The following is a 12,899-nucleotide window of genomic DNA, read 5'->3' on the forward strand; positions in this document are numbered from 1 at the left end:
AAATTATAACAGAATCACACCAGTCCATATAGCATGAGAAAATGATTTTCAAATTGTTTTATTTCTCCACAAGATTATGGTAGTCTATTCCCAGTCTAGAAATTTGCATGGAGAGTTAAAAGGGAAAACTGAAGCAAGCACAAAAGCTGAAATGATCAATGCATGCTTTCATACAGGTAGTCTGGCATTCAGTAAGTAATTCAAAGCAAACTGAAAACAATTAAGTGGACATTAAAGAGAAAATGTAAGTAAAAATCGAACAAAAGATTCAGATATTTGAATCACCAAACACTAACCTTCAAAATATAACTGATTAATATGCAAGAAAAAGTAAATAATTTTAGCACACAATTGGAAACCACATAAAAATCCACACAAAATTTAAGGGAAAAAATGAGATAAACAAAAGCACTCAAAGTGCTTTAAACTTCATGTGAGACAGAGAAAAGGATTCAACTGAAGAAAAACAGAAAAAAAATAAACATAAACGTACAGGTATAGTGGAAAGCACACAGGAAAAAAAACACAGACCATGAAAACCTGTAACACTAATACTGGAAAAGACAAAAGAAAAAAGACAACTGAGCAAAACCGAACTTTAAAACAAATAATCTCCATATTACATAAAAGGACAAGATACTGATTCAAGAAATGATAAATACAAACTAGAAATCATAAAGAACTAGATCACCATAAGCAAAACTTGAGGAAGCAAAATATAAAGAGAAATTCTTAACTAATTAACAAAGATAAAACGAAAATAATCAAAATCTGATAACGCCCTGGCTGGCGTAGCTCAGTGGATTGAGCGCGGGCTGCGAACCAAAGTGTCGCAGGTTTGATCCCCAGTCAGGACATGTGCCTGGGTTGCAGGCCACGGCCCCCAGCAACTGCACATTGATGTTTTTTCTCTATCTCCCTCCCTTTTCTCTCTAAAAATAAATAAATAAAATCTTAAAAAAATATAAAATATTTCGAAATAACATGTATCAAAATTATACAATGTATCAAGCCAATGATACAAATGTATCATGTTTACTTTAAAATTACTTGAAAGGATCACCTAAGTATATATGTAAAAATTAGCAAAATAACACTAATTAAATAAATTATTTATGTATATTTATTGGTTGATTTGTTAGTGTCTAGAAAATTGTAGTGCATAAGCCATTTCATATTAGATTTTTTCATAAATGAAAATTTGTTTTGGGTGACTTTATTATTTCTAAAAGATTCTATTTATTTATTTTTAGAGGGGAAGGGAGGGAGAAACATCAGTGTGTGGTTGCCTTTATCTTTCTCTCAAAATTCTCTCCCTCCCACCCTTTTCTCTCTAAAATCAGGAAATAAGAAAAAATTTAAAGAAATATCATAATGTTTAACACCAACTCTTCCAGTATAGAAAATAAAGTCCTATTCCAAAACACCTTTTGTGAAACAAATACCATGATTCCAAAGTTTCCACAAGAAATTACAAAAAGTAAAAGCCAATCTCTTTCATAAACACAAATGCTAAGCAAGTAGTAGACAGCCATTCCTTGGTCTATACGAGGATTGGTCCCAGGACTTTCATGGATACCAAAATCCATCAATGTTCAAGTTCTCTATATAAAATGGCATGGTATTTGCATATAACCTGCGCATACTGTCCCACATACTTAAAATCATATATAGGTTTTTTATTATAATTACAATATAAATGCTGTGAAAATAGTTGTCATATTGCATTGTTTAGCATAATACCACAAGAAAAAAGTTTTCACATATTTGGCACAGGCAAATAGTATTAGGTCAACCAATAGTACTCATCAGCAAGAACGTAACCCTTTCCGGAATATCAACAATCTCAAATTCCCAAAAACATTAAAAAATTTGAACCACCTAAGCAAGCTTTCAACTCAAAGGAAAAATACAACAGCAAGTTTCATGGGTTTATTTTGCTTTTGTTTATTTGTTTTTTTATTAGTTTTGGTATTTTGAAATGAAAATATTCACAAGATCAATCCCTCTACTTCAAAGACCAGAAAAAAACAAGGAAGACAAAACATTTAGATAGTAAATTCCTACTCCAGAAATACATTGGCTCCATGCTCACCTTCACTGTTAGTGTAAATGTGCAATAGAAAGAGCATACAAATGCACATTTGGCACAGATTGTGCCAATATCAATTTCTCAGGTTTAATATTGTACTACAGATACACAAAATATAATCTCTTGAAGAAATGGAGTGAAAACTATACTTTGTGTCTATGCCATATTTATGACTCCCTGTGAATTTATGGATATTTCAAAAAAAGTTTGAAAAAACTGTAACTCAAGAGAAGAATAGGTTAAGGATAAAATTCTATGTTAATCTAAAAAGCTTCAGAAACTATGTGACCAGAATCAATAATTGTTAAAATTAAGTAATAATTCTATTATAGAAAAATGTTATCATGTTACAAAAAGAACACTGAGGATATGAGAAAATCAGATGTTTGTAAATAAGAACTTTCTTTATTATGTAAAATGAGAAAAATCAAAAGATATATATCTTAGCAAACTATTAGCAACATAGCAAACTATTTTTTTAATGTCTTAGATTAGTTTAAGAGACCATTAACAACTATAAGTCAAATTTTTCAGGCAGGATAATTGTCTTGGATTAGTGAGAAAAGGTTATCTACTGACATTAAAGATTTATAAATGGCCCTGGCTGGTGTAGCTCAGTGGATTGAGCACCAACCCGGGAATCAAGGGTCGCCAGTTCAATTCTTGGTCAAGGTACATGCCTGGGTTGTGGACCAGGTACCTAGTTGGGGGCATAACTACACTGATGTTTCTCTCCTCTCTTCCCTTCTTTCTAAACATAAATAAATAAATAAATAAATAAGCAAAAGCTTTAAAATAAAGGATTGTTTTATTTTAATACAGGAAAATATATTGCCCACATTTCCCTTTTTGAAAAAAGCACACTCAGTTCATAGTTCATGCCCCATTCTATTATAATATTAACTATATAATTTAAGAACAGGCATACTTCAATTGCTAACAATTCAAATGTGAAAAGTCTATAACTTAATCTTTTACTAAGGTGTAACATTCACACATAATTCACTGAAAAATGCAATAAAATTAAGATACTTTTAATATCCTAAGTTACACACTGGTCATAATACATTGAATCTACTTAAAACTATATTTCCTACATCAAAGAACTAAGAAAGAAACTTTAAAGACAAGGATTAAGAAATTTTATAAATAACTATTGAGATAATTCTGTATATGAGGACAAGCAGAAATCTAGTTTCATTCTTTTGCATGTAACTTTTCAGTTTTCCTAGTACTGTTATTAAAGAGGTTTTCTTTCAACTATCATGTGTTTTTACCTCTTTTGTCAAAAATTATTTGCTCATATATACAATGTGGGTTTATTTCTGGGCTCTCAATTCTATTCCACTGGTCTGTGGGTGGTTTTTTTTTTTTTTTTTTTGGTGCCAATACCATGGTATTTTATTATTGTTGTTTTGCAGCATAATTTGAAGTCAGGGAGTGTCAAATAACTTAGTTTCATTCTTTTTTCCCCCTCAGGATTGCGCTGGTTCTTCTTGGTTTTTTGTGGTTCCAAACAAATCTGATGATTTGTTTTATTTCTTTAAAAAATGTCTTTGGGATTTTGATGGAGTATTGCATTAAATCTATACAATACTTTGGGTAATAAGGATACTTAAAGGCCGAAATGTAATACCTGTAATAATAAATTAAACAGAAGAAGACATAGGCAGTAAACCTATTCTTGTTCTTAGGACTTTATAAAGTTGACCACAAAGCAAAGGAAGTAAAGGCAAACATAAATGAATGGAACTATAAGAAAATAAAAAGCTTCAGCACAGCAAAAGAAACCAACAACAAAACAAAAAGGAAACAGGCCAAAAAGATCTTTGCAAATGACCTCTCCAGCAAGGGTTAGTGCCCCTCCCCGCCCCCCAAAGCCAAGAAAAACCAAAAAACCCTCATACAACTCAACACCAAACAATCCAATTTAAAAATTGGCATAATGTCTGAACAGATACCCAGGAGGACACAAAAATGGGCAACAGATACATGAAAAAATGCTCAGCTTCACTAGCTATAAGGGAAATGTAATACAAAACAATAATGAGATGCCCCCTCACACCTAAGAGAATGGCTATTATCAAAATGACAGCATTAAGTGCTAGAGAGGTCATGGAGGAAAAGGAAATCTCATTCACTGCTGGTGGTAATGTAAAATGGTACAACTGCTATAAAAATAGTACAGAAGTTCCTAAAAATATTAAGAATAGTAACATATGACCTGACAATGTCTCTTCTGGGTATCTGTCAGAATAATTTGAAAACATTTATTTGCAAAGATACATGTACACCTTTGTACATCGAAGCATTATTCATGGTGGCCAAGACATGGAGACAACCAGTGTCATTCGATACAGGATTGGATAAAGAAGATGTGGGGCATATACACAGTGGAATACTGCTCAGCCATAAGAAAATATGAAATACTGCCATTTGTGACAACATGGATAGACCTTGAGAATATCATGCTAAATAAGATGAAGTTGGACAGAAAAAATCTAGAGCCTTAGGATTTTACTTATATTGATATAAAACTGAATGCAACAAAGGAATAAACAAGACCTAGAAACAAACCAAGACTGATAAACATGGGCACCAGTATGGGGGTTCCCAGAAGAAAAGAAAAATTGTGGGTAGTGATGAGTCAAGGAGGTCCAGTGACCTCCTTTGAGTGGAGAACACACAATAAAATATATAGATGAGATATCACAGAATTATATACTTGTAACCTACATAATTTTATTAACCGATGTCACGCTAATAAATTTAAGTAGTAACACTTTTAAAATGACTACTGAGAAAACTTTACACAGATAAAATATTTGATTGAAAAATAAGAATTTTTATTTAGAATTACCATAAATATATAAAAGATTGTATATTAGGAGGTACAATCTTAACATGTATGTCATAATATAGAAAGAATCCCGTTAGCAGGGTCTCCTACCTGGATAGCATGTCAACTCTAATTCAGTAAATATGGTCATTTGTGGTGTATGAGTGAGAGAGCAGGTGGCATGAGGACAGGAGCTGCAGAAATCTGACATTAGTAGTTTTAAAGCTCCCCCTGATGTCTACTCCATTAACTTGGTTTGGCAACCAGCCACTTCAATGATCTCAAACTATCTTACCTATATCCTTTGTAATATAAACAATGAAAGATACAAGCACCTTTCCTCTTCAGGGTATAATTTTTCATGACATCTATCCCACCCCATTGTTGTGTACTTGGACTACAAATAAAAGCACAAAATTCCCAACTTTTTACTATGTTAAGTGTTTTTCAATTGAAATTACGCTATCACATGCATGTAATACCTAACAATTAAAACAATGATAAACGGTCAATTATTTACATTGTGGATGAACTCTATACTTAATTGTCTTCAGTCTCCTATAAACTTTCTGATTTCTAACCACAGACTCTAAATTTCTGTTACTGTAGTTTTCAATTCAGCAACCCAACAAAATCTTAGTGTCACTATTCTAAAATTAAACTAAAAGTTTTGAAAACCTACTTTGAATTAAAAATAATATCAAAGAATGACTACACCGTGTTAACACAAAGGTGTTTCATTAGAGAAAAAAAAACAGAAGTAATTATTCAAAGACAATGCCTTATAACATATATCCATAAATATATTGAATACATAGCTAGATATTAAAATCAAAATGGTGAAAAGCTTATAGTCATTTTAGTCTGTAGATGACCCAATATTACAAACAACTCACATTAAATGATATTTCCTATTAAATGACAAGCAGAGTGTTTGGGAAATTGATTCAATTACAGTGAGTTCAAATAATTACAAAAACCAAATTCACTGAAAATGAACCTAAATTCCCTTACTGTTCTTAAAAATTTTATAACTCAGCAAAATTTCAAATGTATTCAATGAGAAATGCAGCAGTATATACCCACATCTCCATTAAATTCACTAATACTTCTCTTAATTTCACTTAAAGCATGGATGAGGATTCTGTTATTCCTGTTCATATTTAAGTAAAGTAAGTTAAACACTTACTTGAGTTTCATACAAGTGGGCAATATGAAACTGAACTAAAAAGGATAAAGAAAAGTAATTAGTTACAATACAGCCAGGTTTAAGTTAATTAAAAAAAAAAAAGACAGAAAATAAAAATATACAACATTAAAAATGCTAAAACTACATCACTGCTTTACAAGGGTAATTTTTGGTTTTAATTAAACAATATACAAAAGTAAATCAATTAAAAATAAGCATGCTAAGGGAAGCATTATGTTATTATTAAGTAAAAATTTAAAATATTTAATACAAATATTTACTTACATAAAAAGCATTAAAAATAAGTTTACAAAGTTCAAATCAGCAATATTAATAACCTTCTAAATGTATATATCTTCAAATATGATTCAGTAGTGCCATCTTAAAAATATAAGTTTACAGTTGAATAAAAACTTAAGTTATAATTTTTCTTTATAGTAAATTCTATATACTGTATTACTATATTTGTTGTGTGTAGTATGCAATTTTTTGCCCAAATTTTTGAGGAAAAAATATGGATGTGTGCACTATACACAGCAAAATACTGTAAACAGCATTTCTGAAGAAATTATACACTAGGAAAATTATAGTAAAATACTTTTTACTAATATTTTAGTTTACTGAACATTTTTAGTAAATAACTTTACTAAGTTCTTTTTCTTCATCAGAGTTATGTAACTAACTTTTAAAGAATAAAACTGTCAAACCACCTGAAAGGCAAGATTATAAGTATATCTGAGAACTCATATAAAGGCAATATATAATCTTTAATAAAGAAATTTTTCCTGGTGCTCAATTCTCAATTACCTGAATGCATGAATAACAAAGACCGTAAAAATAATCAACAAAATAAAAGCACAATAATTATAATAACTAAATTCTAGTTACTCGAATGTATTTGTCAAGTACAAATCTTCGTGTTAGGATCCAACTAAAATTTTTTTTGAAAATTATATGCATAATATGTAAGTATAGGGAATTTTTCCAAGAAAAGTCTCATACCCATAATGAAACTTTCCATAGGGTTTAAGTACCAAAATCATTCATTTTTTTCTTTTTTCTCTACTCTTCCATCCCCACATCTTCTCTCAACAAATAGCGTCAAGACAACATTCTTTCTGGGAGTTATAAAAAAGTTATCAATTATTAAGCTCAGCTTTTAAAGATTCTGACTTAATAAGTATATGGTATGGTTTTAAAACTGTCATTACTAAGCCACCCAGCTTTCTAGAAACTTCTGAACACCCAGATTTAAGAACAGTGCTTAGATACCCCTAAAATATCATTCAATAAAAAAGAAAAATATAGTACTAGCTGCTGTGGCTCAGTGAACTGAGTGCTGGCCAAAAGGAAGCTGGTTTGATTCCCAGTCAAGGCATGTGCCTGGGTTGTGGGCCAGGTCCCCAGTGAGGGGTGCTTGAGAGACAACCACACATTGATGTTTCTCTCTGCCTCTTTTTCTCCCTCCCTCCCCCTATCTTTAAAAATAAATAAAATCTTAAAAAACAAAAAAATTGGCCCAAATTTTGTAGTGAAATATAAAATCAAACCACTTTTTGGTACAAATTATTTTCTCCAAGTTTCTGGTCTCAGAGACTCATATACTCATTTGTGTAACATAAAACTCTTTCATAAGTAGCAAAATGCTCAACATGGAAATTTTCAATTATACAAACTAAAACTTGACATTGCCAAAAAATGTCTCGATGGTGAATTTTATTCAGAAATACTTTTGTTAAAATCACCACCAGGACATTTTTCCATTGCTTCTAGAGAAAGAGGAAGGTAGGCAGGGAGGGAGGGAGAAACAGAGAGTCAGACAGAGATATCTATTGGAGAGAGAAAAACATCAACTGGTTGCTTTCTTGTAAGTGTCCAATGGGGGATCAAAACTGCACTGTAAATATGTGCCCTGAATAGAAATCAAATCTGCATTTTTTTGGTTTATGGGTTGACACACTGGCTAGTGAAGAAACACTATTCTTTAAATATCTGAATAAAGGACAACTTATAATGAAAGTTCCATATTACCTAAGGCTTTTCAAATATAATAACTACATATATCCCTTGTGCTACCTCTAAATATAATACATATTTACTTAAAGAAATTATACATTTGTAATTTACTCATATATAAAATTACATTTTCATTCATTTTTTGTTCTAATTTTAATTAGACACTTCTGATCTTCCCAATTTCACAAGCACTAGTAAGAGTTTCAAAGAACAGTCATGGTATGGAGTATACTGGAATACAAATCCTCAAGAAAATTTTTAAAAAAGAGGCTTTTTTAATTTACAGAGAGAGACATTACAAGATAACAATAATAGAAATAATATCTAGCACAAAAAAACGAACCACTATACATTAGTGTTCACTGAGAAGCAAGACATTTCTATAGTTCTCAATGAACCGTGATTACTGTTTAAGTACTGAAAAGTCTCTGAGTTGGTCTTGTGCTTCTTGTTCTAGTTTTAAATAACCAATAACAGGTATTCATGGTTATAATTTAAAATATCTTACAGAGAGTCTATTCCTCAAAAAGACCAGAAAACTATGTACAAATACTTACTTTCAACACTGGACAAAGTGCAAGGATTACAGTCAATCAAGGCTAACCGAAAATGCTGTAAGAGAAAAGTAAAAATATTAGTGCACTAAATGTAGAGTTGTGTAAAATCAGTTTCTATATTTTAGGCCTTATAGTCTAGTGTGTAATAAAATCACGTTAGAGATTCCAAGATGGCTGCAGAGTAGATACAAGCTATATTGTCCTGCTTACAGAAGTCACACAAAAACTGGTAACAAAATATCTGGAAACAAGTGAAAGGGCAAGCAAGCACACTAGTGGTGTGACTGAGAAACAGGAAAGAGACCTTAGTTACAAAACTCCCACCCTTAAGAACATGGTTTGCCAACGCTACGCAGGTATACCAAACCTAGAGTAATAGAGATGAAAAGAAAAATGAATGTGTTCATAAAAATCAGTGGGGTTTCATTCCACCTGGGAGAGGAATACATCCGAATAGTGACCCTGAGCACTCCTACTGTTACATACTTAGCCTTGGGAATGCACTGCCCACTCTTCCAACTACTGACAACAGCACTCTGTTGTGGTTGGGTCCTATGGAGGGCAAAGCTTGCAATACCCAAGGAGGACCTTTGGGGTGATCTTTGCAAAATCTCTAATGGAGATTAAGACAGTGATGAAACTGTGTCACTTTGGAAAGGGGCTCATTATTTCTCATCTTGAGTGCACAGCTGGTGTCCCCTCTACCTATTGCATCACTCTGTGACTGTGTCCTGTGGAGGCCAGTCCCAAGGGTGATTAGAGTACTGCACACAGCTTTGACTTTTGGAGCAGAGTCTCTGGGAAAAATAGTCTGTCTGGGCATTAGGCAGGTGCTAGATTGTGCTGCTATATCACAACGAAGCCACTCCTATCTCCTCTGCAAATTCACTGTGCCATATGCTTAGTAAAGGAAATAAAGGGCCACAACCCTCACAGTGGCTTGACAGCACCACAGCAGATGACAAGATCATCCCTCCCAAGTCCCAGAGGCACAGATCTGCTGCTGAACTCAGTTCCAAGGGAGAGGGCTAAACTGCTCAGAGCAGGGACATTTGGAGTGTCTTTCTCTGAGGCTGTTGTCTAGGACTACTACACGTTCCTATGACACTAGTCCCTATTGGAAATTCTTTTGATCTGTCTCCCTGAGCCCCAGTGGCTGCAGCTCAATCAGTTTGCTGTTATGAACCTGGATCTGTAGTGTGCTGCTCGTAGGGAAGCTACTGTGGCATAGGTGCCACTTTTAATGTATTCAGTGCTTGACCACACAACCACCAAGTAGCAGACCTAACAGTACCCTCACCCATCTTCCCAAACCTGACTACTTTGTCCACTCTGCCCTACTGAGCTTATGTATGACCTGCTGAAGTGTCTGTAGTGACACTTCATCCTGGACCCAGCCTGAAGTCATTCTTTGGAAGGCTCTGGAGGAAGATCATGCAACCACATGAGAAGCTGGGGTAGATGACAGATAAAGGCAGACCTCAGGCATCCTTGCAGCTTATACAGATCTAACCACAGCTCTAAGCTGCAGGAAGAAATAATGGCAGAAAACTACGCAAAATTGTTGAAGAAAACAGTTACACAAGGTCAGGCAGCAGAGTGTCTACCAAAGGTAAATCAAAAGAGATCCACACCAAGACATATCACAGTAAGATGCAAAAGGATAAAGACAAAATGAAAATCTTTCAAAGAGGAAGTGAGAGAGTTACCTGCAAGAGTTCCCAAAATACTGTCAGCTGATTTCTTCACAGAAACACTTCAGGCCAGAAGGACTGACATGAAGTATACAAGTGATGAAAAGCAAGGACATAAAACACGAGATTACTGTATTCAGCAAGGCTATTATTTAACACTGAGGGTATAATAAAGAACTTCCAAACGAGAAAAGGTAAAGAAGTACATTAACGCAAAAACAGTATCACATGAACTGTTAAAGGGCCTGAATAAGAAAAAGATTCAGAGGAGGTGGGACTAAGCAAAAAGGAAAAAGACTCATGGACCTGGACAACAGTGGAGTGACCGTGGTATAGAGAGAGGAAAAGGGGACAAAATGGTAATGGAAAACTACAATAAAAATTAAAAAATAAGAAAAGAAATATAAACATAGAGGAACATAGGTATAGATAATAAAAGAGTAATAAATAAGTACCTATCAATAATGACTATAAATGTAAATAAAATATACTCACCTAACAAAAGACCTAGGGTAGTATATGGATAAGAAAATGTGACCCAGAGATCTGGCCAAAATGGAGGTGTAGGTAGAAATGCTTCACCTCCCCACATAACCAAAAGAAGGATGAGAACCAATTTAAAAATAAGAACAGCCAGTAAATCAAAGTGCATGGAACTCAGACAAAGAGATAAAGAAACATTCATCCAGACTGGTAGGAGGGGCAGAGACTGGCAGCTGGGGTTGAGAGGACAAGCCACTAGGTAGCGGACTGTGAGGGGAAGTGGGGACTGACTTAACCAGTGGGCCCCACATTCACATTCATATGAGCCAGGAGGAACATCAGTGGAGTAGACAGTGAAACCCATGAGAGTGTCAGCGTGGGAAACTAAAGACTCAAAGCCTCTGTCTTTAAAATCTGCTGGTGTGCAGCAGCAAGAGAAACTCCTAGCCTCACTGGAGTATTCAGTGAGAGTCTCACACAGTCCTAGAATGTATACAAACCCACCCACCTGGGAATCACCATCTGAAAGGGCACAAATCACTTATGGGAAGTGATGAAAGGTGGGATGAGAGCTGAGCAAGCCAACAAGCAGCATCGTTCCCTTTCAGACCCCCCCCAACCCCCCGCCCGCCATAAGCAGTGCCACAACACAGTGAAGAGGGTTGCTCCAACCAGGGGAATACTAAGGCTCTGCCCCTTATAATGTAACAGGTGTGTCCAGATAAATAAATATGGCCAAAATGAAACAACAGATCAAAACTCCAGAAAAAGAGCCAAGCAATGAAGAGAGAAATAACCTATCGGATGGAGAGTTCAAAATACTGTAATTAGGATGCTCACAGAATTGACCAAGTTTGGTCAAAAAACAACCAAAGAAATCAAGGCTATACAAAGTGAAATAAAGGAAAATACACAGAGAAGCAACAGGGAAGGGAACAAAACTAGGACTCAAATCAACAATTTGGAACAAAAGGAAGAAAACAAAATCCAACTGGAAAAGAATGAAGAAACAAGAATTCAATGAAATGAGGTGATGCAGGCACCTCTGGGACAGTTTTAAATGTTCCAACACCGAATCATTGGGATACCAGAGGAGAAGGGGGAGAGCTACAAATTGACAACTTACTTGAACAAATAACAAGAAAACTTCCTCAATTTGGAGAAGGAAATAGTCTTCTAGAAAGTCAAGAGAGTCCCAATGAAACTGGATCCAGGAAAAAACACACCAAAGCACATCATAATTACATTACCCAAGATTAAAGATAAGGAGAAAATCTTAAAAGCAGCAAGAGGAAAGGAGACAGTTATTTACAAACAAGTGCCCATAAGCCTATCAGCTGATTTTTCAAAAGACACCTTGCAGGCAAGAAGGGGCTGAAAAGAAGTATTGAAAGTCATGAAAGGCAAGGACCTACATTCAAGATTACTCTATCCAGCAAGCTATCATTTAGAATGGTAGAGCAAATAAAATGCTTCCCAGATAAGGTGAGGTTAAAGGAGTTAATCATAACGAAGCCTTTATTGTAGGAAACACTAAAGGGACTTATCTAAGAAAAAGACCAAACTATGGACACTAAAATAACAACAAACTCATAATTATCAATTACCAAACCTAAAAACAAAAACAAAAACTAAGAAAATAACTAGAACAGGAACAGATTCACAGAAATAGAGATCATATGGAGGGTTATCAGTGGGGAAGGGAAGGGGAAGAATGGGGAGAAAGGTACAGGGAATAAGAAGTATAATAAGTAGGCACAAATAAGCAGAGGAAGGTTAATAATAATATGGGAAATGGAGAAGCTAAAGACCTTTCAGGTACAACCCATGGACATGAACTATGGGCAGAGGAGAATGCAGGAGGGTTGGAAGGTGGAGAGCTGAGGGGCATGAAGAGGTAAAAAAAAAAACTGGGACAACTATAAACGCATAAACAATAAAATATACTTAGGAGAGGATTATTAGCTGTGAAAGAAAGAAAGAAAGAAAGAAAGAAAGAAAGAAAGAAAGAAGAAAATCTGACCCATAT

General features: G+C 34.4%; 1 protein-coding gene across 14 annotated transcripts in view; it reads right to left on the bottom strand.

The window, feature by feature from the left end:
• The window catches only part of LOC114489888 (lysine-specific demethylase 6A-like), a 245,469-nt gene that overhangs the window by 129,764 nt on the left and 102,806 nt on the right, over positions 1 to 12,899 (bottom strand). For all 14 annotated transcript variants that reach the window (XM_036017236.1, XM_036017232.1, XM_036017234.1 and 11 more), the window contains 2 exons: positions 8,694 to 8,748; positions 6,121 to 6,155 (listed from right to left, as the gene is read on the bottom strand). In XM_036017236.1, the coding sequence (XP_035873129.1) occupies positions 6,121 to 6,155; positions 8,694 to 8,748 (90 nt within the window). The remainder of the gene's footprint in view (positions 1 to 6,120; positions 6,156 to 8,693; positions 8,749 to 12,899) is intronic.

Source organism: Phyllostomus discolor, chromosome Y (assembly GCF_004126475.2).
Source record: "Phyllostomus discolor isolate MPI-MPIP mPhyDis1 chromosome Y, mPhyDis1.pri.v3, whole genome shotgun sequence".
Classification (NCBI taxonomy): Eukaryota; Metazoa; Chordata; class Mammalia; order Chiroptera; family Phyllostomidae; genus Phyllostomus; species Phyllostomus discolor.